The 23,485-nt window shown below is 38.4% G+C and overlaps 3 protein-coding genes and 2 long non-coding RNA genes across 9 annotated transcripts; 4 read left to right on the forward strand and 1 right to left on the reverse strand.

Moving 5' to 3' along the window:
• The first annotated feature begins 132 nt into the window (after positions 1 to 132).
• Positions 133 to 11,345, forward strand: LOC121978767. Its single transcript, XM_042531064.1, has 2 exons — positions 133 to 393; positions 10,980 to 11,345. Exons 1-2 carry the CDS (start codon positions 133 to 135, stop codon positions 11,343 to 11,345), a joined length of 627 nt encoding a protein of 208 aa, XP_042386998.1.
• A 1,272-nt stretch (positions 11,346 to 12,617) lies between these two features.
• LOC121977130 lies at positions 12,618 to 14,017 on the forward strand. Its single transcript, XR_006110743.1, has 2 exons — positions 12,618 to 12,757; positions 13,532 to 14,017. It is a non-coding gene; the product is annotated as an uncharacterized LOC121977130 (long non-coding RNA).
• LOC121977131 lies at positions 12,752 to 16,388 on the reverse strand. The gene is made up of 3 exons (XR_006110744.1): positions 16,262 to 16,388; positions 13,504 to 14,490; positions 12,752 to 12,965 (listed from the first exon to the last, which is right to left on the reverse strand). It is a non-coding gene; the product is annotated as an uncharacterized LOC121977131 (long non-coding RNA).
• LOC121977126 (filament-like plant protein 3) lies at positions 16,255 to 20,608 on the forward strand. 5 transcript variants are annotated; one of them, XM_042529670.1, is made up of 6 exons: positions 16,255 to 16,387; positions 16,718 to 16,894; positions 17,383 to 17,578; positions 17,728 to 19,595; positions 19,737 to 19,999; positions 20,472 to 20,608. In XM_042529670.1, the coding sequence occupies exons 2-5, from the start codon at positions 16,787 to 16,789 to the stop codon at positions 19,995 to 19,997; spliced, it is 2,433 nt and encodes an 810-aa protein (XP_042385604.1). In that variant the 5' UTR covers positions 16,255 to 16,387; positions 16,718 to 16,786; the 3' UTR covers positions 19,998 to 19,999; positions 20,472 to 20,608. The 5 variants fall into 5 exon arrangements, with proteins under 5 accessions (XP_042385604.1, XP_042385605.1, XP_042385606.1 ...); XM_042529671.1 differs by having other exon boundaries at positions 20,469 to 20,605; XM_042529672.1 differs by having other exon boundaries at positions 20,433 to 20,568.
• Positions 20,485 to 22,137, forward strand: LOC121978769 (putative F-box/LRR-repeat protein At3g28410). Its single transcript, XM_042531065.1, has 3 exons — positions 20,485 to 21,378; positions 21,446 to 21,625; positions 21,730 to 22,137. Exons 1-3 carry the CDS (start codon positions 20,485 to 20,487, stop codon positions 22,135 to 22,137), a joined length of 1,482 nt encoding a protein of 493 aa, XP_042386999.1.
• The last annotated feature ends 1,348 nt before the right edge of the window (positions 22,138 to 23,485 follow it).

A 23,485-nucleotide genomic window follows, 5' to 3' on the forward strand; every position in this document is an offset into this window, starting at 1 on the left:
TAAGCGATCTGGGCAATGATGAGGAGGGCATACTCCTATAGGCGAGGACGTGCGTCGGAGGCAGCGACAGCGTGAAAGAGGAACGGGAGAAGATCAGGCCAGGTGGAGTCCGGGAGGAGGTAGAGGGCGGAGATGGTGTCGGAACGGGAGAAGATCGCCGTGATTCTTGAATTGGCGGAGCTCGGCCCCTTCGAGTCTTTGATCGGTCAATTGACGTCCGCGGCGAACGAACAGCGCTCCCACGCTGAGTCGCTCTTTATCCTCGGCTGCGATCTCCACCTAGACGCCCTAGCCCTAAAGCTCGTTGCCGTCCTCGACGCCTCCCTGCCCTTGACTTCCGCGCCATGTTTGCCGTCCATCTCCGCATTCTCCTCACCCACCGCGACTCTCGCGGTTCGTTCTGGCTCCGCCTCTCTCTCGCCTCCCAGACCTCACTCAAGTCCCTCCTGTTGGAGTGTATACTGAAAGCCTAAGCTTTGTAAACATTCATTATGAATAAAGAATCACATTTGGTCTAATTATCTACATTTGTTTGTAGTTGTTCATTTAATTTATATTGTAGATAACATAGTATGTGGTGTCACATACAGAAGATGATGTTATCAGTACCTTATAAATTATAAACAGTAACTCACAACCAGAATGGAAAGGAACAAACCATTAGAAGGTCGTAGTGTAATTAGGTATTAGTTTATCTTGACTATATAATTACACTAGTACACTCAGAGTGTATTGAGTAGGACCATTTGAGGTCGTTTCTTTTATACTGACTTTATAAAAGAACAAAGACCTCGGTTATTATGGAAGTGTGTGCTCTTAATCCTAATATAATAACAAGCACATATATTTGATATTTATTTCTTTAATTTATCAATGGGTGAGATTTAGTTCGATGAATCAATAAGCCCGATAAATTGGGAAATGATATCACTTATAGTGTGTGTTGTTGATTATAGAAGGAAACTGTATCCTAGAGATACTAGGTTGATAATGTCCCCAAGAGGAGCTCATAAGGATTGTCATGTTAAACCCTGCAGGTGGACTTAGTCCGACATGACGATAAGGTTGAGTGGTACTACTCTTGGACTTAGACATTAATTAAATGAGTTGTCAGTAACTCACTTAATTAGTGGACATTCGATATCTTAAACACAGGGAGACTAACACACTTATAATAAGAAGGAGCCCAAAAATGTAATTTGGGATTGGTGCGGTAGTTCAATGATAGTTCTCTAGTGGAATGAATTATCATTGATAAAATTAAGTTGTGTGTTGGCGAACACGGGATGCTTAATTTTATCGGAGACCAAAACCAATTCCTCCTCTCGGTCCCTATCGTAGCCTCTTATTTATGAGTTCTATACCCACCTATACCCACCCAATAGGGGCCGGCCAAGCTAGCTTGGGATCAAGCTAGGCCTAGGTATGAGATTGGGTGGCCGGCCCTAGCTTGAACCCAAGCTAGTAGGGCCGGCCAAAATAAATTAAAAAAGAAATTTAATTTTAATTTTTATTATTATGTGGAAGATATATTTTAAAGAGAATTAAAATTAAAATATCTCTCTTGTAAAAGATCTATAAAAGATTAAAGAAAGAGATTAGATCTCTTTCCTTATTTGTAGATTGGAGAGATGTTTTATTTTTTCTTTAAAAATTATTCACATGTTGATAAAATTAAAATTATAGAAATTTCCTTTTATCAACCATGAAGAGATTTTAAAGAGAAATTTTATTTTTAAAATTTCCGGAAACAAATTAGGAAGTTTTAATTGTTGATTAAAACTTGTCCTCTTTTGTTTTCCAATGATGTGGCCGGCCACTTGAAATTAATTGGAGAAATTTTATTTTATTTCTCTCAATTAAATCATGTCAAGGAAATTAAGGAAAATTTATTGTAATTAAATTTCCTAATTTGCCTAGGCCAAGGAATATAAAAGAAGGGGTGAGGGTGCCTTCACAAGAGACAACATCTATTATTCCTCTCCCTCTTTTGTTCCTTGGTGTGGCCGATCTCTCCCTCTCTTCCTCTTGTGGTGGCCGAACCCTCCCTTCTATTGGAGCTCTTGTGGTGGCCGGATACTACTGGAGAAGAAGAAGAAGAAGGAGAGAAAGCTAGCATCTCTTGGAGCTTGGTTAGTATTTTGTTTTCTTCCTTGGTGAAGCTTCCTCTTTGTTGGCCGAACCTAGCTAGGAAGAGAAGAAGGTGATTGGTGGTTTCTCGTCTCGGAAGATCGTTGCCCACACAACGTCCGAGGTTAGAAGAGGAATACGGTAGAAGATCAAGAGGTTTTTCTACAAGGTATAACTAGTAATTTCTATTTCCGCATCATGCTAGTTATTTATGGAAATAATACCAAATACAAGAGGCTTACGTTCTAGAATTTCGAATATGTTTTTCGAAGTTGTGTTCTTTTGTTTCTTTCTTTTCCTTGTGATTTGATTGTTCCTTTTGGTTAACCTAAAGTTATTTTAGGAAATTAAATATTAGCTTTCTATTAAAGGTTTTGTCTAGTCGGTGGTGGTTGCTCCCATATCCAAGAAGGTCATGTGCCTCGCCACGCCAACTGGGAACCTTTATGGAAATTAATATTTAATGGAATTAATAACTTAAGGAGACTTGGGTCGAACGTGTTAAGTTCCGCAGGAGATCCAAGTCAAAACCTAAAAGAACAAATAGATTAAGTTTTGGATCAAACGTGTTAAGTTCCGCAGGCGATCCAAAATTTAATTTAAAAGAACACATGGTAGCTAGGAAAAGGTTCAGACCTTTGTACAATGGAACCTATAGGTTTTCCGAGTAGCATACAACAATTGGTATCAGAGCTAGGGTTTTGCCTCTGTGTATTTGGTATTTAGTTTAATTATGCACATGTCATACATAATTTAGGCAGGTTAATAGTAGGATGTGCTAACTTTGTGGATGCAGGATCCAACTATTATGGCTTTTAGTTATTATGTGTGTGATTGGACCCTTGGACATGTCAAGGGCATTTATATGTGTATGCATGATTGTATTAAAATACAGCAGGAGCTGTATTTAGATTTATTAGGATTTTATTTGTGATCTAGATACATGTACATTCCTTTTATGGAATATAGGATCAAAATGTAAAATTCTATTTATATCGCGGGTCGAATCTTGCAAAGCGTGGAACCTTCTAAGGACCAGAGGAGCAGCGGAACAAGGAGCAAGATGGATGCGACAGCTAGACCCGGTGGCGGTGGCCAAATATGGCAGCAGCTTGGGATGACAACACACGGAGGACAATTAGAGATAAAAGCCATAATAGTTGAAAATTAAATTTTCTATTTATTGCTTTTATATTATGCTGTGTGTGCATGTTAGTTTAGTAGGCTAGCATAGTTAAAATTCCTCATTTATAAATAACTAAGTGGGAGCGGGATTTTTAAATAAATCCCATGGCCTTCATTACTGATTTGTAAGTGATGCAAACAAGCTTGCGCGTTGGCTCTGAGTGCCTTCCTCCATAACGGATGAGCTTGTTTGTGGATCACTAGAACAGACTTCTATTTTTGGATGACTATAGGAAGTTAATTAAGAGCGTGTGATCTTCCCCAACGGAAGGGGCATAATCTTATTAATGGACTTAGTGTCAAGTAATGGTATACACTTAGACACATCTAATAGTATCCTCCCCAACGGAGTCACTGCTATTATTTGTGTGACCAAATGATACCAACTATTATTTTTATTTGTCAAAAAGTTAGGTTGACAAGATAATAAAATTAATGGGTTAAAACCCTCCTTTTACAAATGTTGAATTTGTATACGTCCACACTAACGTGGCATACAAAATTCACGGTGTTATGAGGTGTTGGTTAATTTAAAATAGTATTGTTTGAGGAATCAATATTATTCTAAATTTAGAGTTCTGACCAAAAGTTATTTGTGATTCTTAGGATGTCTTTCAACCCATTGTCCATCATACTTCAACAGAATAGACTTACTGGACCAAACTACATAGATTGGAAAAGAAACACGGACATTGTTCTTACTTCTGAAAGCTATAAATTGACTTTCGACCCATTGCCCATCATACCTCTTGGTGAATCTACCCAAGAGGAGATTGAATATCATAGGAAATGGGTAAAAGCGGATGAGATGGCGCGGTGTTACATTTTGGCTTCAATGTCAAATGTATTGCAACATCAAGATTTAATACCAATGACCTATGATATCATGAACAATCTCAAGGAACTCTTTGGTCATCGAGGATAGGGCTTATAGGCAAGAAGCCATGAGAAAGATAATGGCACCACCATGCAAGAGGGTACTCTGTAGGATCATATCCTAAAGATGATGGCTTATCCGAACGAAATCTGATCCTTGGAGGAGAAATTGATGGGAAACCCGGATCGATATGATCCTCCAAACCCTACCTAGAAGTTTTGAGCGATTCCGCTGAACTATAATATGAATAAAAGGATTTATTCATTAGGGGAACTACTGAAGCTGCAGAAGGGTTATTTCGTCACAATGCTCAAATTCACTATCTTGAAAATGGTTCTACTTCTAAACCGAAGGAAAGAAGAAGAAGAAACAAACTGGTTCAGAAAGAAAGTGAATAAATCTCAAAGTACGGATTTAAAGTCGGAATGAAGAAGCCGAAGGGCAAGTGCTTCATCTATAAGCAGGCAGTTGGAAGGCGGAATGTCCTCGTAAGAACCAAAACAAAGGTATATCTCATACTCTAGTTGTTGAAACATGTTTAGCGGTGTTATCTACCAACACCTGGTGTGTAGATACGGGAGCCATCGATCATGTCTGCAATTCTTGCAGGGGTTCCAGGAAACCCGACGACTATCTGAAGGGGAGATTACCGTCTACATGGGCAATGCTACTAAGGTGGCGGTTGTTGCGATGGGAGACGTCTACTTGTCTTTTAGTAGAAATAGAAATTTGGTTTTAAGAAATTGTCTTTATGTACCCGCTTTTAGAAAGAATTTAATTTCGGTTTCTAAACTGCTTTTAGATGGATATTCGGTTTCTTTCAATGAACGATGTAGTTATTAAAAGAAATAAAGTGATTATCTTCGGTGCATTAGTTGGCAATTTGTATATTTTAAATCAATTTATTCCACAAAGCAAAACATGGAAATTTATAACTCATCTTCTAATGCTAATAAGAGAAAAGAACCTTCGGAAATGAACCAAGCATATCTTTGGCATCTAAGGCTTGGTCACATTAACTTAAGTAGGATTCAGAGGCTTATAGCCGATGGACTTTTGGGTTCATTAGAGTTGGAAAATTTTCCAACTTGTGAATCTTGCTTGGAAGGTAAAATGACCAAGAGGCCGTTCAAGGCCAAGGGGTATAGAGCCAAAGAAGTGTTAGAATTGGTTCACTCTGATTTGTGTGGTCCTATGTCTGTCCAGGCAAGAGGAGGTTTTGAATATTTTGTCTCTTTTATAGATGATTATTCAAGATATGGATACATTTACCTAATGCGCCGCAAGTCCGAGTGCTTTGATAAGTTCAAAGAATACAAGGCTGATGTGGAAAAACGACTAGGTAAAAGTATCAAGACACTACGGTCTGATCGTGGTGGCGAATACCTCTTAGGAGAGTTTAGGAATTACTTATCAGAGGCCGGGATTCAATCCCAACTGTCTGCACCTGGTACACCCCAACAGAATGGTGTGGCAGAACGAAGGAATAGGACTCTTATGGAGATGGTTAGATCGATGATGAGTTATTCAGAATTACCAAATTCGTTTTGGGGATACGCTCTGGAAACAGAAGATTCCGAACTTAGTACCTTCTAAATCGGTTTCTTCTACTCCCATGGAATTGTGGAATGGCGAAAACCAGTCTAAGACATATTCGGTTGGGGTAGTCCGGCACATGTCTTGAACCAGATCTTGATAAGTTAGAATCTCGCTGAAGTTCGCGTGTTTGTAGGATATCCCAAAGGAACGAAGGTGGTTTATTTTATAGTCCTAAGACCGGAAGGTCATTGTTAGCACCAATGCCCGTTTTTAGAAGAAGACTATATAATGGATCACAAGCCCGAGTAAAGTCGTTTTAGAAGAACTTAGAGAGGCATGTCTACTTGATACCAACGATACAAGATGAAGTACCACAAGAGATCGCAACACGTGTCACACATGATACACAACCACGCATGCCTCGTCGTAGTGGGAGGGTTGTGAGGCGACTGAGAGATTCATGTTTTGGGAGAGTCTTGGACTTGATCCGGGTAAACATGAACCCGATCCCAGTCATATAATGAAGCACTCCAAGATATAGAGGATCTTGGCAAAAGGCGATGAATTCGAAATAGAGTCTATGTACTCTAATAAGGTCCGGAGCTTGTAGAACCACCGATGGTGTAAAAGTCATTGGATGCAAGTGGATCTACAAAAGGAAAAGAGGGATGACGGAAGGTAGAAACCTTCAAAGCTAGGCTTGTTGCAAAGGGTACACTCAAAAGAGGGAATCGATTATGAGGAGACCTTTTCACCGGTAGCCATGCTTAAGTCTATCCGGATACTCTTATCCATTGCTGCTCATATGGATTATGAGATTTGGCAAATGGATGTCAAGACAGCTTTCCTTAATGGAAGTCTTGAAGAGAACATCCATATGAAGCAACCAGAAGGGTTCATTGAAAAAGGCAAAGAGCATCTAGTGTGCAAGCTCAATCGGTCCATTTATGGACTGAAGCAAGCTTCAAGGTCTTGGAACATCCGATTTAATGAAGTAATCCAGTCATATGGATTTATTCAAAGTCCGGATGAATCTTGTGTATACAAGAAGTGTAACGGAAACGTGGTGGTATTTCTTGTACTATACGTAGATGATATTTTGTTAATTGGCAACAATGTCAAGGTATTATCAGACGTAAGGGTATGGTTGTCCAAACAATTTGATATGAAGGACTTAGGAGATTGTGCACACATTCTTGGGATCAAAGTTATAAGGGATCGTAAGAAAAGAATGTTGTGTCTGTCCCAAGCTTCATATATAGATACAATCCTTGCTCGTTTTAGCATGCAGGATTCCAAGAAAGGTTTCTTACCTTTTAGACATGGAGTAGCTCTATCTAAAGAGATGTCTCCAAAGACATCGAAAGAGATAGAGGACATGAAAGCAGTTCCTTATGCTTCAGCTGTAGGAAGCCTAATGTATGCAATGCTATGTACGAGACCTGATATCTGTTTTGCCGTGGGCATGGTCAGCAGATATCAGAGTAACCCTGGACAAGGACATTGGACTGCGGTAAAGCATATATTAAAGTACCTGAGAAGGACTAGAGATTATATGCTAGTTTACCAAGCAAACGATCTGCTCCCTGTGGGTTACACGGATTCAGATTTTCAATCAGATAGGGATAACAGTAAGTCTACATCAGGCTATGTGTTTACTTTAGGAGGTGGAGCCATTTCATGGAGGAGTATTAAGCAGAAATACGTTTCGGACTCAACCATAGAAGTTGACTCAGAGGCAGCTAAAGAAGCGGTATGGCTCAGGAACTTTCTAATGGACTTAGATGTGATTCTGGTTTGCCCAAAATCATCACAATTTATTGTGATAATAGCGAAAACTCGAAGGAACCACGAACTCATAAGGCAAGTAAACATATAGAGCGCAAGTACCACGTGATACGAGATATCGTGAGCGAGGAGAAGTTGTCATCGTCAAGATTGCATCGGCGAACCTGGCGGATCCTTTCACTAAGGCCCTTCCTAAAAGCTTTCGATCGGCATGTGGAGGAATGAGAATCGGATGTATGGTAGAAGATATGGCAGCCTAGTCATTAGTATAAGTGGGAGATTGTTGAGTGTATATTGAAAGCCTAAGCTTTGTAAACATTCATTATGAATAAAGAATCACATTCGTCTAATTATCTACATTTGTTTATAGTTGTTCATTTAATTTATATTGTAGATAACATAGTATGTGGTGTCACATACAGAAGATGATGTTATCAGTACCTTATAAATTATAAACAGTAGCTCACGACCAGAATGGAAAGGAACAAACCATTAGAAGGTCGTAGTGTAATTAGGTATTAGTTTATCTTGACTATATAATTACACTAGTACACTCAGAGTGTATTGAGTAGGACCATTTGAGGTCGTTTCTTTTATACTGACTTTATAAAAGAACAAAGACCTCGGTTATTATGGAAGTGTGTGCTCTTAATCCTAATATAATAACAAGCACATATATTTGATATTTATTTCTTTAATTTATCAATGGGTGAGATTTAGTTCGATGAATCAATAAGCCCGATAAATTGGGAAATGATATCACTTATAGTGTGTGTTGTTGATTATAGAAGGAAACTGTATCCTAGAGATACTAGGTTGATAATGTCCCCAAGAGGAGCTCATAAGGATTGTCATGTTAAACCCTGCAGGTGGACTTAGTCCGACATGACGATAAGGTTGACTACTCTTGGACTTAGACATTAATTAAATGAGTTGTCGAGAACTCACTTAATTAGTGGACATTCGATATCTTAAACACGGGAGACTAACACACTTATAATAAGAAGGAGCCCAAAATGTAATTTGGGATTGGTGCGGTAGTTCATGATAGTTCTCTAGTGGAATGAATTATCATTGATAAAATTAAGTTGTGTGTTGGGCGAACACGGATGCTTAATTTTATCGGAGACCAAACCAATTCCTCCTCTCGGTCCCTATCGTAGCCTCTTATTTATGAGTTCTATACCCACCTATACCCACCTTCTATACCCACCCATAGGGGGCCGCCAAGCTAGCTTGGGATCGAAGCTAGGGCCGGCCTAGGTATGGTTGGCCCTAGCTTGAACCCAAGCTAGTAGGGCCGGCCAAAATAAATTAACAAGAAATTTAATTTTAATTTTTATTATTATGTGGAAGATATATTTTAAAGAGAATTAAAATTAAAATATCTCTCTTGTAAAAGATCTACAAAAGATTAAAGAAAGAGATTAGATCTCTTTCCTTATTTGTAGATTGGAGAGATGTTTTATTTTTTCTTTAAAAATTATTCACATGTTGATAAAATTAAAATTATAGAAATTTCCTTTTATCAACCATGAAGAGATTTTAAAGAGAAATTTTATTTTTTAAAAATTTCCGGAAACAAATTAGGAAGTTTTAATTGTTGATTAAAACTTGTCCTCTTTTGTTTTCCAATGATGTGGCCGGCCACTTGAAATTAATTGGAGAAATTTTATTTTATTTCTCTCAATTAAATCATGTCAAGGAAATTAAGGAAAATTTATTGTAATTAAATTTCCTAATGTAATACCCCGGTTCTGAGATTCTGGTTAAGTATGACTTAAAAGGTTAGATGGTACTATCCATATCACCAAGGTGCACCTTCCTTTTCGGAAGCCCAAACTTAAGAACTCCAAAGTTAAGCGTGCTTGGCTTGGAGAAATCTGAGGATGGGTGACCTCCTGGGAAGTTTTCCAGGGTGCGTGCGAGTGAGGACAAAGCACGCTGAAAGGACCTCCGGTGGTCTGTGGAGCTAGTCATCAAACCGATAGGTAATTCTGGTGTCGTTCCTGGTTCGGTCCGGGTGGGGCTCGCCCGGGCCGGGGCGTTACAGATGGTATCGGAGCGACCTTGCGACCGTGAGTGCGCCTGTGGTAGGAGCACCCAGGGCACCACCTAGCGAGGGAGATTCTGGGGTTTGCTTGTGGTGTGATTTGTGGTTACACAACGAGGACGTTGTGTCTTTAAGTGGGGGTGATTGTAATACCCCGGTTCTGAGATTCTGGTTAAGTATGACTTAAAAGGTTAGATGGTACTATCCATATCACCAAGGTGCACCTTCCTTTTCGGAAGCCCAAACTTAAGAACTCCAAAGTTAAGCGTGCTTGGCTTGGAGAAATCTGAGGATGGGTGACCTCCTGGGAAGTTTTCCAGGGTGCGTGCGAGTGAGGACAAAGCACGCTGAAAGGACCTCCGGTGGTCTGTGGAGCTAGTCATCAAACCGATAGGTAATTCTGGTGTCGTTCCTGGTTCGGTCCGGGTGGGGCTCGCCCGGGCCGGGGCGTTACACCTAATTTGCCTAGGCCAAGGAATATAAAAGAAGGGGTGAGGGTGCCTTCACAAGAGACAACATCTATTATTCCTCTCCCTCTTTTGTTCCTTGGTGTGGCCGGCCAATCTCTCCCTCTCTTCCTCTTGTGGTGGCCGAACCCTACCCTTCTATTGGAGCTCTTGTGGTGGCCGGATACTACTCGGAGAAGAAGAAGAAGAAGGAGAGAAAGCTAGCATCTCTTGGAGCTTGGTTAGTATTTTGTTTTTCTTCCTTGATGAAGCTTCCTCTTTGTTGGCCGAACCTAGCTAGGAAGAGAAGAAGGTGATTGGTGGTTTCTCGTCTCGGAAGATCGTTGCCCACACAACGTCCGAGGTTAGAAGAGGAATACGGTAGAAGATCAAGAGATTTTTCTACAAGGTATAACTAGTAATTTCTATTTCCGCATCATGCTAGTTATTTATGGAAATAATACCAAATACAAGAGGCTTACGTTCTAGAATTTCGAATATGTTTTTCGAAGTTGTGTTCTTTTGTTTCTTTCTTTTCCTTGTGATTTGATTGTTCCTTTTGGTTAACCTAAAGTTATTTTAGGAAATTAAATATTAGCTTTCTATTAAAGGTTTTGTCTAGTCGGTGGTGGTTGCTCCCATATCCAAGAAGGTCATGTGCCTCGCCACGTCAGTACTGGGAACCTTTTATGGAAATTAATATTTAATGGAATTAATAACTTAAGGAGACTTGGGTCGAACGTGTTAAGTTCCGCAGGAGATCCAAGTCAAAACCTAAAAGAACAAATAGATTAAGTTTTGGATCAAACGTGTTAAGTTCCGCAGGCGATCCAAAATTTAATTTAAAAGAACACATAGTAGCTAGGAAAAGGTTCAGACCTTTGTACAAAATTTTTGTACAGTGGAACCTATAGGTTTTCCGAGTAGCATCCAACACCTCCTCCTCGCCGTCCTCCAGTAGGAGCCCGACCGCTCCACTGCCAAGAAGGTCGCTGGCACCATCTCCGCCTTCTACCTCCTCCCGGACTCCACCTGGCCTGATCTTCTCCCGTTCCTCTTTCACGCTGTCGTTGCCTCCAATGCCCGTCCTCGCCTACAGGAGTATGCCCTCCTCATCATTGCCCAGATCGCTTATGTCCTCGTTGGCGACGCCTCCTTCGTCGTCTCTCACCTCCCCACCCTTAGCACTCTCCTCCTCGCCGCCCTCTCTCACCCTTCCTCTTCAAATGTCCGTGTCGCTGCACTGTCTGTGGCAGTCAACCTTGTCACTTCCTTGAAGTCCGCTTTTGTTGAAACATCCTATTTGTTGAACTCGGATATACCATGATGCGAACCTTTGTCGATTCTGGTGACGAAGACTACCTTCAGGAGGTCCTTAAGCTCTTTATCGATATTGCAGTTGCATGACCACGGTTCTTTAGTTTTCGGTCTTATGATGGTGTTGCTAGAGTTATGATGCACATTGTTGAGGCAGCTCAACACGAGGAGGATACATGAGACTTGTCTGGTGAATTTATCAACACCCTTGCTGAAGCTAGAGCTGGAGCTGGACCTGGAGCTGATGCTGAAGCATAGTTGGTTAAGAAGTGTTAGTAATCCGACAATGGTACGTGTCATTTCAAACAACAAAATGTGTGCTCTTTGTGCAGGGATTTTTGGTTTTGTTGGTTTTCTCGATGATTTCTTAGTACTGGTGATGGTGTTCATCCACCTTGCTACTCTGTACCACAGTTTACTTCTGAATCGCCATGGAGGTGCTTAAAATGTCCCACCTAGCATCACATATGAAAGTGACTTGATTGAAGATGACATTTGTGGTAAATTTCTTAAGAGTCAAAAACCAAATTATGGAAATTTTCTATTGAGATGTTATGTTCTTATAAGCAGTACCAGCTCATTTCTTCAGCTTGAAACTTGAACAGATTCTCATTTATTGAAACATCCGACAATGCAATTTTAGCAAACCTATTTCCATAATATCAAATGGTGCTTGTACTATGCTAACTTTATCATTTTTAGAGTGTTTGATACCACTCATTTTCTTCCATATCTCTATTCATATAATTTGAATGGTTCATGTAGTTGTAGAAATGTTTGGTCATTGTTTGCTTGTTTTATCTGTAGAAGTGTATAGAAAAGATCAAGAGCGAAACAATGCATCCAGAGAAGCCAACTTAGGAAACAAATAAACTTGTTCTTAACATCACAAAAGCTACAATGAACATGGAAAATTTCTTTATTTACAGAGTGATGGGAAATCTAAAATTCTGCAACAATAAAACAGACAAAAGGAAACATAAACCATTCGATATAATCATGATTTTTTTTTCCTTTTTTTATGTGACTTCTTATGCTAATAAATTACCATGAAGAGTATAGTGGAAACTAGTTGAGTAGCTTGGCAACATATTGATCACAACACAATTATAAACAACAAAATTACATTTAGAAAAAAAAAACAAGTTTGTTTCCAGATTCCCATGAGACTACAGATACCATTGTAAAAAGACATGGAATACTACAGATACCTTCTCTTCTTTCAGTCTCTTTCTTTTCTGCTTTCTATTTCTGGATGGCTTCCTGTCTCAAGCCGAGGAGTTCTCTATATACCTCTTGGGCGACCTTTGCTCTGACTGCTTTTTTGTGAAGGAAATGAAAGGGAAGTGAAATAGGTTAGTTGAAGTAAACCTTCTCCTTCTCAAGACTTGATTCACTGCCCAAGATTTGTCGACCACTCAGGTAAGTAATTAGATAGAATCCAAATTTGCTCGCCTATTTTATGCTTCGTTTCACCATGATTTGTCATCTTTGATTTCACCTGTATACTGTCAAAAATTGTTTAACTTTGCTGTAACCAGTGGTTGATCTACCTGTGCTTTTTTGTTGCACTTTTCAGTTTGTTCTTTGTCTTCCTCTTTGTTTGCCCAGCCAAAACAGTGAAACAAGCCTAGCAGAAATTTTATTTGTGATGAACTGATGTGGTAATGTAAAACATCTAGATAAGCTGATATAATCGTGAACATATCATTTTCAACATATTGTTGTTGTGTTTGCCGCTGCCAAATGATTTCGGTAGCACATGCTAGAAGGCTTATTATTTAACTAAGGAATCACCCACATACAAGATAACCACATGCTACACATCTTATATGTAATCCCATGCATATCAATATGAACATCAGTGCACATGTTAATATCTGATTTCCTATTAATTGTTTGGTTTAGCATTTTTTTTCATAATGGTTAAATGTACCACTCATTTTCAAATATATCTCATGTTGTATATCTTCATATTGATTCAATTTTTTTGTTCCAAGATATGATAGAACTGAGACAAGTTTTTAACCATATGATGGAGGGATACATTTTCTGATGGTGAGAATGAAGTAATCATTGATAGTGTGGAGAAGTAATGTTTGAAAAACAATGTGCCATCAGCAAAGCCATTAGATTGTAACATGCTAATTGCAGCAGAGCTATGATACCTGTATATTTATTATTTATATGTTGCAGAAATATGAAGCCATCGAGTTCCAATGAGTTTGAACATGTGGTCGAAGCTGTCTGAAGAAACGCCAGTTAATGAGACATCAAGTATGTTTGGCAAAGATCAAACGGTATTTCTGAAAAAGAAAACAAGCTAGTGAAGTTCTTTGATGAGTTCACAAAGATTGGTGTCCCTGAAATGAAGATACTTCAAATGTTTGCTACTTAGTACAAAACAGGGACAGAGTGAAGATCTTCATGGCATGCCCAGTTGATAGAAGGCTCACCTTGTTGGAATTCATGGAGTTGATATGAAAAGCAGTATGCTGAAGGGTCGACAACTTTAGGCTATTGATGCTCAATATACCGGTAGTCAATATACTTTTCTCGTCATGTGATTAAGTAATATGAGCTGATCAGTATCAAATGTCTCAGTTGATATCGTATCCTAACTTTGCTTGCTGTTCTGTTCAGCAATCTGAATCAACTTGTTGGATTTTCACTTCCTGTTCAGTGCCTGAAACAATTGCTTGCGACCTGTCAGTGTTTTTGTAGCTGTGAAGTGCTTAGCTGTAGCATAAATTGTGATATGATTTAGGGTTTGAATTTCATTTGAATGGCCTTCATGCCTTAGGGCACTCAACTCATCACATGTTTAGCTCTTTGTGGCTTACACATCTGAATCAACTTGATGGATTTTTGCATCTGTCGATAGTTTGTGTTTCTGTTCAGTGCATGAAGCAATGATTGTTCGCGACCAGTCAGTGTTCTGTTGCTGTGAAGTGCTTAGCTGTAGCATAAATTGTGAAATAATTTAGGGTTTGAATTTCATTTGAATGACCTTCATGTCTTAGGGCACTCAATTCATTGCATGTTTGTGCTCTTTGTGGCTTACACATCCACTACACATCAAAGATAATGGAGGAAATGACCTTTCATGGAGTTGTAGGACCCTCACATACCCCTTTGCATCTCTTGCTTGTGTTCTACATTATGAAAAAAAAATCTTTGAATTTTAGATAAAATAGTTTGAGAAAGATTCCATAAGAAGAAAACAAAATATGAGAAGATGGCACCAAATAAATGGTTTGCAAGATGATGATGATTGAGGTTGAAAATCAAAAGGGTGGTCCTATGACTTTAGATGTATAATTATATTGCCTTCTTATGGTGACAATTTAGATCCAAGAGAAGGCAATCACATCATAAAATCATTTTTTAATAAACACATAAAATCTATAAATATAATAATTAATAAAATATAGTAATAATGTAGACATTTCATATTCAAAATAAAAGAAAATGTAGGGAGTAGATAACTTTTATTTTATTTATAAACTTACAATTTACAAGTATAATAAAGAAACATGAATAATTTGATATTTTAAAAGATTCATCAAATAAATATTATGCTTTAAAATTAGTGTAGAATGAATCTATGTAGCGTCTACAAAAAGATGTAATATTAAAAGTGCATGATTGATAAATAATCTTAAGAAAAAAAATAAAATTTGAAATATTTTAAAAGAACTTTGCGTGTTCGTAATTTAGGGCATAAAGGCCCAAGAGTTTGAAAAGACACACCAAAATAAAATAATTGTAATAGATGAATCAATGATTGAATGGATTGAAATTAAAAATTTATTATCAACAAGTAAATTAAAGATTTTGGGACAAAATTAGGCATATGTCACATTCAAATAATAACAACTTATGCATAATCTATAATTTGTTTGTAATGAGGTTTACATCAACTATTATTTGTGTAAAGAAGCATATGAATTCCCTTTTCTTTTATTAGTAAATATATAAATTCATTGATCAAATTTGCAGATACATATTCTATGAATTTTATCGAAATTATTATAAATCCATACTCTCTAAAATAACTTTTTGTCATTATTATATTATATAAGGATATGATATCTGCACATCTATTCGATGCACACTCTTAAACGATCTTTATTTGTCCGTAGGACTGTAAATGAATCAAGTATTCATGAACAAGTATAGTGTTCGACTTTATAAGAATTTATTTATGTTCATTCAATATACATAAAATTAATTAAACAAACAAGTTTAAACAACTCATTAAGCTAAACAAACAAGCTTGAACACATATGTGTTTAGCTCGTTAACATTCGTGAACAATGTTCGTGAACAATGTTCACGAACCATATTCATTAATAAAACTCTTTTCAATATGCTAAATAAATAATAAAATAAATAAATTTAAATTATCTAGCTCAATAATTAATCAAACAACTAAAAGTTTCAAACAATCAAATAAGCTTGAATTGAGAGCTTGATAACATCTAAACGAACCAAGCTCGAATCAAGCTCAAGCCAAGCTCAAACCAAGCTCAAGCCAAGTTTAAAATGAGAGTTTGATAACATCTAAATGAATCAAGCTCAAGCTAAACTTTAAACAAGCTTAAGCTCATAAAAAATAAACCAAGCCAAGGTTGTACACTCATTTCAAAAGCTTGGTTCATTTTAAGGTCGACTCGACTCGGTTTGATTATCTTATCAAACAAGCTTGAACACTCCAAAGCTCGGTTCGACTCGGCTTATTTACAGCCCTACTTGTCCGGGCGTCCGAAAATATTCCCGGGCACTTACAAAATTATCATATTATTTTATTAAATAAAATAAACATTTAAAATTTAAAGAGTTAGTATTATTATAATAAAATTAAAATATTAAAACGGGTCATTTTCAAAATTACCCTATTTATTACCAACATATAACGCCTACCTCCTCCGTTCTTGGGCGGGAATCGCTCTTTTCCTGGAGAGAGGAAATCCGACGCGTTTGATGCAGATGATCGGCTTCGATTCGATCTGCCTCTTCTCTTCAACCGTCTTCTCGTCGATCGATCAGGTAGAGAAGCATTCAGTTACTGAAATCAAATACCTTGTTTTTGTGTGTATTGTGAAGGCCGGATCATCAAAAAACTTCGATTTCCCCCAAAGGGGGGCGATCTTAAGTTCGAAATGTTAGCGATCAGTCAAAGTACTCTACGGCGGATCCTGAGTCCGAAGCTGTGATTTTCGATAGGATTTTGATTTTTTCCCCCTTTTTGGTCTTTCCTTCGTTTGTTTGGTCTACTTGGCACTCGCTATCGGTGTGATTGTCGAATGCCCTAGCACATGTTGTCGCTTATTAGATTTCAGTTCATGGATTTTGGAGTACCTTTTGTTTTATCTGAAGGGGCGGCTAACCACTTGGGAGCTTGGTGGCGGTGATCAGCGAAGCAAATTGGAAGGTTGAGGTTGCGAGATGGACCGCCGCAGTTGGATCTGGAGACGGAAGTCATCGGAAAAGGAGGGCGGCTGTGAGACCGAGAGCTCGGGTTCTGTATCTTCAGAGAGGTACTCCGGTGAACAGGTCAGTTCCATGCCTTGCCCTTGTACCTGTTGCTATTTGTGAGTGTTCAAAGTTAATAGATTGGAAGAACACAGATCAAGCATGCATCAAAGAAACGATCTTTTTGAGGGGAAAAAAGAAAGAGACCAAGCTCAATTTATCCAGTCAGGAAGATTGAGTTACAAGTGCATCAATAACTCTGGTTCTTAAAACCTAACAAGTTAATAGATAAGGATTTATGTTCTTTTTATGCATGAACAAAAAGTCTACCATGAATTTCAAGGTTGTTCCTGTAGATAAAATGCACCATGAAAATGATTCTCCACAATCCACATGGATATCTTGATTGAGGTGTCACACTCAAGAGTATAACTTTTCCATAAATCTCTTGGTAGCCATAATTCAGTGGTCCATTAGCTAGATCATGATTCTTTTCTCAAGATAACCGAATTAATGTGATGACTATTAATGCTTTAACCAATAACTGATTTTCTTTATTTGTTTAATAGGAGGCGACAAGGACTTCCTCGATTGGCTCCCCGAAACATGCTCAATTGCCAGAGGTTTCTTCGAAGGATGTTGATCACGAAGTTGATGAGACTACAAAAATTTTGAATGACAAGCTATCTGCTGCCCTTTTGAACATTAGTGCCAAAGAAGAATTGGTCAAGCAGCATGCTGAAGTTGCAGAAGAAGCTGTTTTAGGTATCTTACCCGTCTAAACGTCTCATTACACTAGTATCTGAATGCAGATAATTAGATATGTTTGAAGCCTGCTCGCCGATGTCTTCTGTATGATAGACAAATTTGTGGATCGATTGATGGCAAGCTTGCTTCTACTTCTTGCTTGCCAGGTTGGGAAAATGCTGAAAAGGAAGTTTCAATTTTGAGGCAGCAGCATGAAGATGCATTAAAGAAGAGTTCATCCCTTGAAGATAAAGCTACTCATCTCAATGCTGCCCTGAAGGAATGTGTCAGGCAGCTTCGGTTAACAAGGGAAGAGCAAGAGCAGAAAGTCCAAGATGCCATCCTCAGGAAAACTCATGAATGGAAATCTGAAAAATCAGAACTTGAGCTTCAGCTTATCGAGTTGCAAGCTCAGATGGAAGCTAAAATTGAAACTTCAACCTCCTTTGAATATGATCTTTGCTCAGAAATCGAAGACCTCAAGAAGGAAAATTCTGTCCTCAAGGCTGATCTTGCTACCCTTACTGAGAATCTTCACATGAGAACACTAGAATTGGAATTAATCACCAGAACAGCAGAAACAAGTAGTAAACAGCATTTGGATAGCATAAAGAAACTGGCAAGACTTGAAGCTGAGTGTCATAAGTTACGAGCTGCAGCACATAAATTGTCATCAGCTAACAAGCACAAATTCATTTCTACCTCGCAGTATGTTGAGTCTGTCACTGATAGCCAATCAGATGCAGGAGAGAGGCAGTTAAGTTTAGATCATGAGCAGAGTGGTTCAGATTCATGTGCATCAGCTCTAATATCAGAGCTTGATCAGTTCAACAAGGAAAAGGATAGTCCAAGAAGTCTTAACACAGCTGTAGAAATTGGCCTAATGGATGACTTCCTTGAGATGGAACGACTTGTTGCGTTGCCAGAGGTTGACCATGGAAGTTACAGCCCCGATAATGATGCTGATTCAGATCGTACCGTTACTAGACAGCACTCTTCACGAAACGAACTTGAAGCTGTTCATTTACATATAACTGAGTTGGAGGAGACGATTGAGAAGATGAAATCTGAGAAAGTTGAAATGGAAAGGTCTTTAGCTGTAACAAACAATCAGCTGAAGGATACATGTATGCAACTGACGGCAGCTGAAGGTAAGATAGTTGTGTTGCAAAGGCAGCTCAATTTGACTAATGGGGAGAAACATGTGCTTGAATTAGAATTAGAGGCGGCCGAAGGTAAGAAAAATGAACTGGAACTTCAGCTTGAATTGGCACATACAGAAAACCACAACTTATGTGAAAGAATAACCTCATTAGATAAAAACTTTGATGAAGAGAAGAAATTATCTTCCAAATTGAGAGTGCGGTGCCAAAATATGGAAGCAACAGAAGCAAAGAGGAACGAAATGCAACTTCAACTTGAGTCAGCATTTGCTGAAATTATAGAACTGAGGGGAAAGGTTAGATTGTTGGAAGAAGTTGTCGAAGAAGAGAAAAAATTGTCTACAGAACTAGCATCTAGGTGTTCGAAAATAGATGTATTGAAACAAAAGAAAGAGGAATTGGAATGGGAGCTTGAATCAACAAATTTGGAGCTTTGTAAGCTACATGAGAAGGTTGGTCTAATTGAAAGGAAACTCAAGGAGGAGAAGGCATTTTCGGCCGGACTTTTGATCAAGTATGAAACTACAGAATTGACAAATGTAAGGGACAAAGAACTGGAGCATCAACTTTCTTCCAAAGATCTAGAACTAGTCATGTTACAGGAGAAGGTGAATATTCTGGAAGATAATGTTGAGAAGGAAAGGGCAAAGAGAAGCGAGTTGGTTTTGCAACTTGAGTTAGCCCATAAAGAAGTCGGGAACCTCCATGAGAAGCTGGGCACCTTAGAAAAGCAAATGGAAGATGAGAATGCGGCAGAATCCAGAGATCATGCATCAAAATACCACATATTGGAGAACCAACTCCAGATCAAGCAGCAAGCCACTAAATTCTATTCATCTGCAACCTGTAATGAGAAGCCAATAGTTAGACAGGTAGTGCAGTTGCATCATCATAATTTGTTCAGTTCATTAGGATTGCTTATATCTTATTCTAAAAACTGCATGATTGCACCAATTATGTTCTCTGCTCTTACTAGCTAGAGAACGTCTTCAGCATTCTTACTATGTCAACAGGATAAAGTGATTGTGCCGGACGTCGAAAAGCTCGCTGAGTGCCAAAAAACAATAGCGTCCCTCAACCATCAGTTAAAATTGCTGTCAAATTTTGATGAGTTCATGCTTGAAACAGACAAGCCAGAGTCACCCAATGGAGAATTTAGTGCATCTCTACCCAATACCGAACAGACCGGCAACCTAAAGATGTCAACATCCTTAGCTGGGCAACCAGAATTTTCATGTCCGTCTAGAAAAGATTGTGTCACAGAAATTCTATAAAGGTACATAGCATTGTTGATATAATAAATCAACTTTTTTTTTGCTTTAGTATACTGTCAAGATGTATCTAATAGGTCTTACTTGACTAGTTCAGGAATCAGGAGTTATTTTACCCTTTTTTATGGCCATTGGATCTAAATAGTTTATAATTATTATTATTATTTTTAATTGTAATATGATCTAGCGGCCTTAAAAGGATATTTAATATTTTATTTGGTTAAATATCATTAAAAAATATTTACTATTTAAATTAATTCTTTCTTTCTTTCTTCCTTCTGTTACGTACTTACGTTAGGAAAAATATTATTCTATTTTTTTCTTTTATTAAAAATCATTACTCAAATTCTTTTATAGAATATCTGTTCGGTTTGATATTGTCGGGGTTTTCCTTAATTTTCTGGGTCAAATTATTTTGCTATAAATATATATGTCTAGAGATGGCGGCCTCTCATACCTTTAACGCCGCCGCAGCAGCCTCCCTATCTTCATGGACGAATTGAGTAACAGCCACCGCCGCCACCTGCAATCGGAATTAGGGGAAGAAGACGACTACCTGAGTAATCTCCCGGACGAGCTTCTCCGCCACATCCTCTCCTTCCTCCCCACCCTCGACTCCATCCGCACCTCCGTTCTGGCCCGCAGATGGCGTCACGTCTGGACTTGCGTTCCCGTCATCGACTTCTCCGACTTCGAACTAGAACCCAGCATCATGAAGCGCTTCATGGCTTCCCTCGGCGCAGGTGAATCTGTTTCTCGTCTTCACCTCACCGGAGACAGCATTGATAATGAAACTCCCGTCTATGACTCAGTCAAATATGCCAAATCTCACGATGCCCGGCACGTGTCTCTCCTCCGGTTCCTCTTCGAGGATTGCCGCCATCCTCTTTTCGACCTTCTGTTCGATTGGCCATCGCTAGAGTCGCTGAATCTGCAAGTCATCTACTTTACGAGTATCACATTATCCAAATGCATCTTCAGATTGAGCAATCTCAAGACGCTTTCCCTCTCACTCCCTGAAATCACAATTCGAAACGAGGGCTTGGCGAAGCTACTCTCCGGCTGTCCTGTTTTGGAAGAACTATTATTAACTGTAAAATATCACTGGGGCGAACTCATTCAAATAGAAGCTCCAAATCTTCTCCGATTGACTCTGATTCCTACTCCATGGAAGCTTCAAATCAATTGTCAGAAACTCGAATATCTAAGGCTAAAGCCCTATTTCAATTTGATGTACTTGCATGTCCAAGCACCCTCCTTGATCTCTGTTGAATTATACAGTATTTGGCGCTTTAGAACATTTGCTAAGGCGGTATGCGATGTCACTGCAGTAACACTAACTGTGTCGGCTGAATGTCTTCCAGGCACGACCCCTAAATTCCAGGTACGTTTTTGGTATATTTTAGAACGAATTATGCAGATATTATACTGAGTATTTTTGTTTGTGTCAGACACGACTCCTAGATTCCTGGTACGTTAAGGCCGTCGTCCAAGGATTTCCCATCTTTCACAGACTGCTCAAGTTGAAGATCAAGATGGATGTCGCGGATCAATTCAGCCTGGACACCGTATCTGATCTTCTTCGATGCACACCGAATCTGCAGTCGCTCGTTTTAACTGAATGCGAAAAGGTTTGAGTTTGGGATACTGATTTTGAAGAAGCATTTTGTTAATGGCGATGCAATTTCTTTAGCCAATTGACTGATCATCTCTTTATACCATTTTTCAATTTCAGCGACCGTGTTGTGAGGATTTGGAAGAGTGGGGGTGTTCATCATCAAGGTTTAATGGTGGGCCCTTTGAGGATTTGGAAAGACTGTTGAGGAATACCAACAGTGAAGAACTTCGATCCGTGATTCTGAAGACGCTATCAGAGACAGTGCCAGCATGGGTGAGTAATGAGCCCTTTGAGGATTTGGAAAGGATCTCGGTGAATATCAAGAGTGAACTTAGATCCGCGTTTATGAAGATGTTATCAGAGGGAGTTTCAGCATGGGAGAGTTCATTATCAAGGGTTAATGAGCCCTTAAAGTATTTGGAATGGATCTCGGTGAATATCAAGAGTGAAAATATTCGATCCGCATTTCTGAAGATGCTATCAGAGAGAGTTTCAGCATGGGATCGAGTAGCAATCACCTACTAAATTTTGATATGTTAATACTACTGATTAGGTTAACTTTTGCAAAGCGCATTTCCACTTTTCTTTCTAAGTATTAAGCATAACTTTTTATTTTTATGGTTCCCACATTTTCTTACAAAATAACAACCTCTCAATAACTCCTTTACTATTTTTATTTTTTAAAACAAAAAATATAATTAAAAAACTTTTTTTAATTTTTTTACAAAAAGAGAGGGTAAGAGAGTAAGGAGTGACTCTATGAATAGGAAGCCTCTCTCTACGGAAAAGCGAGGGAGCTCTCTCACCACTATTACATTAGAAATGAGAGCTTCTAGGGAATTCTCATCATGGATACTTTGATACGTTGTGTGTTAATCTTGGACAAAAACTTGGTGACGAGCATTCAAATTTCACCGTAACAACTATTAATATGCATCTAATAGAAGTTAGTTCGTTGTTTCTTTTGTTTTTTCATGGCCATTGGATATGAATAGAATAAATTTTAGCTGATCAATAGTTTTTTAAAATTGTAATACGAGAATTAATTTATTTCACTTTTTTTTTGGTTAGGAAATGACACTTTTAGTACATATAAAATTTCTTTTTTATATTAGAAAAAGTATTACTTTGATTGCTTTTATAGAAAAAAAAATTGCTTTAATTTCTTTCATTGTGTTACTATTATTTGAATTAATTAATTTCTTAAGTATTTCTTTTTAACAATATTACTTTAATTTCTTTTATGAAAAAATATTATAACCCTGCTAAAGAAGGAATAGTTGTTGGTCTAGTGTGATAGGTAAAAAGAGATGAATTGTCTTGTTAAGAAATTTAAAACTTTTATTTGCTTTCATGCTTTAGTAAATACAACATAAATTAGTTGAGCAAAAGTACATAAATGAAAAAGAAGAGACAGGATTTACTTAGTTTGCAATCAGAAAATTACTAATCAAGGCAGTGAAAACTTCACTCAACAAATCTCCTTTAAACGAAAGCGGAGTAGTCTCTTATAACATTGATAACGCAAAATCGTAAAGACAGTAAAACAAATGAAAGCACTGAGTTCCTATTCGAGTGTTGTGTTAAATGAAGAGGACTAGGGCTCTATTTATAGTCTACTTGTCGAACTAGTCATTTTGCTGACGTGGCATCTTAGGGCGCCTTGACCCAATCTGAGCACCCCTAAATGTGCAACTTATCTGCTCGCAATGACTACTCAACGGTGCAGTGATAAAATTTTATCCTTATCTGGGCGCTTGGACCAGCTTCGGGCGTGCGGAGTTCAAGGGAGTCGGGACGCCTGGACAAGTCAACACAGTGTTGACTTGTCCAGTCTTCCGCTATGGTCGCTTAAGTGATTCTCCGGCCATTT

The sequence above is a fragment of the Zingiber officinale genome, chromosome 4B (assembly GCF_018446385.1).
Source record: "Zingiber officinale cultivar Zhangliang chromosome 4B, Zo_v1.1, whole genome shotgun sequence".
Taxonomy (NCBI): Eukaryota; Viridiplantae; Streptophyta; class Magnoliopsida; order Zingiberales; family Zingiberaceae; genus Zingiber; species Zingiber officinale.